Here is a 987-nt window from a genome sequence, read left to right as displayed (position 1 = left end):
GACGTTATATTCGCAGTAGCTTGGAAACTTGATTTGCTAAAGCTAAAAGGGAAGAGGAAAGAAATCAGTTGCTACATCTGTACACGCATTAGTCTAATAATATCATCATCTGGACAGTGTTCGAGTATAATTAAAGCATGTCGTTCGAGGAGGAATTTAATAAAAGATTTAAGAATCTTTATCCAGAGAAACAATTAAATTTATCTGCATATGTAAAGGAAGATTTACCGGGAGATTCAATGGAAGATTCAACGGAAGTGCAATACGTCGAAAGAACAATGTATAAAATGAAAAAGGAGCAAGTAAGTCCTAACATCTTTTCTCAACTTTGCTGACTACGTATTATTAGAACGTTAGAAAGCACATAAGATTTTGTATAAACGAATCAATATATTAATGATATTTCCTAAAGCGAAAATTCCATACATTCTACATAACAAAGAAAATTCATAAACATTCGTATCAAGTTTATTTTCTACTAGCACGTGTAATTTAAATGCAATTAAAAAATTTGATGCAAAAAAAACTTTACATCAGCCGAATCCATTACGTTTATCAGAATTTAAGATATAATTTATATTTGTATATTTATAATTATTAATTTTAAATTATTAATATTTATAAGTTCTATTTACATGTAATATTAAAAATACTTAAAAAATTGGTTTGATACATATATACGTCAAAATGCGCATGGGGTATATAAAGTTATAAATATAATTGTCTGCTGAAATTTAATATTATAGGATTTATAGATTGTGTAAGACTTACAATTAGGCAAGAAAGTTTATTAATTATTCTTGAAATTTGACTAATTATTCTTGAAAAATAAACTTGAGGACATTTTGATGTTCGTGTTTCTCATTATTCATAAGTAAATTAATTATTTTCAGATTTCTGATAAAGAAGTTGAGAATATCTCTACCGAGAATGCAGCACCTCCACCAGTTTTATATAAGGTGTCTCAAAAATCTTTATGTATTTTAA

The 987-nt window shown here is 27.1% G+C and overlaps 1 protein-coding gene across 2 annotated transcripts in view; it reads left to right on the top strand.

The window, feature by feature from the left end:
- The first annotated feature begins 6 nt into the window (after positions 1–6).
- Positions 7–987, top strand: part of LOC112456819 (speckle-type POZ protein B-like) — a 3,068-nt gene continuing 2,087 nt past the window's right edge. For both annotated transcript variants that reach the window (XM_025019577.1, XM_025019575.1), the window contains exons 1-2: positions 7–302; positions 894–959. In XM_025019577.1, the coding sequence (XP_024875345.1) occupies positions 138–302; positions 894–959 (231 nt within the window). In that variant the 5' untranslated portion in view covers positions 7–137. The remainder of the gene's footprint in view (positions 303–893; positions 960–987) is intronic.

This window comes from Temnothorax curvispinosus, unplaced genomic scaffold, assembly GCF_003070985.1.
Source record: "Temnothorax curvispinosus isolate PA1 unplaced genomic scaffold, ASM307098v1 QBEX01007233.1, whole genome shotgun sequence".
Taxonomy (NCBI): Eukaryota; Metazoa; Arthropoda; class Insecta; order Hymenoptera; family Formicidae; genus Temnothorax; species Temnothorax curvispinosus.
The sequence above is the reverse complement of the archived record's forward strand: the minus strand, read 5'-3'. Positions and strand labels throughout refer to the sequence as shown.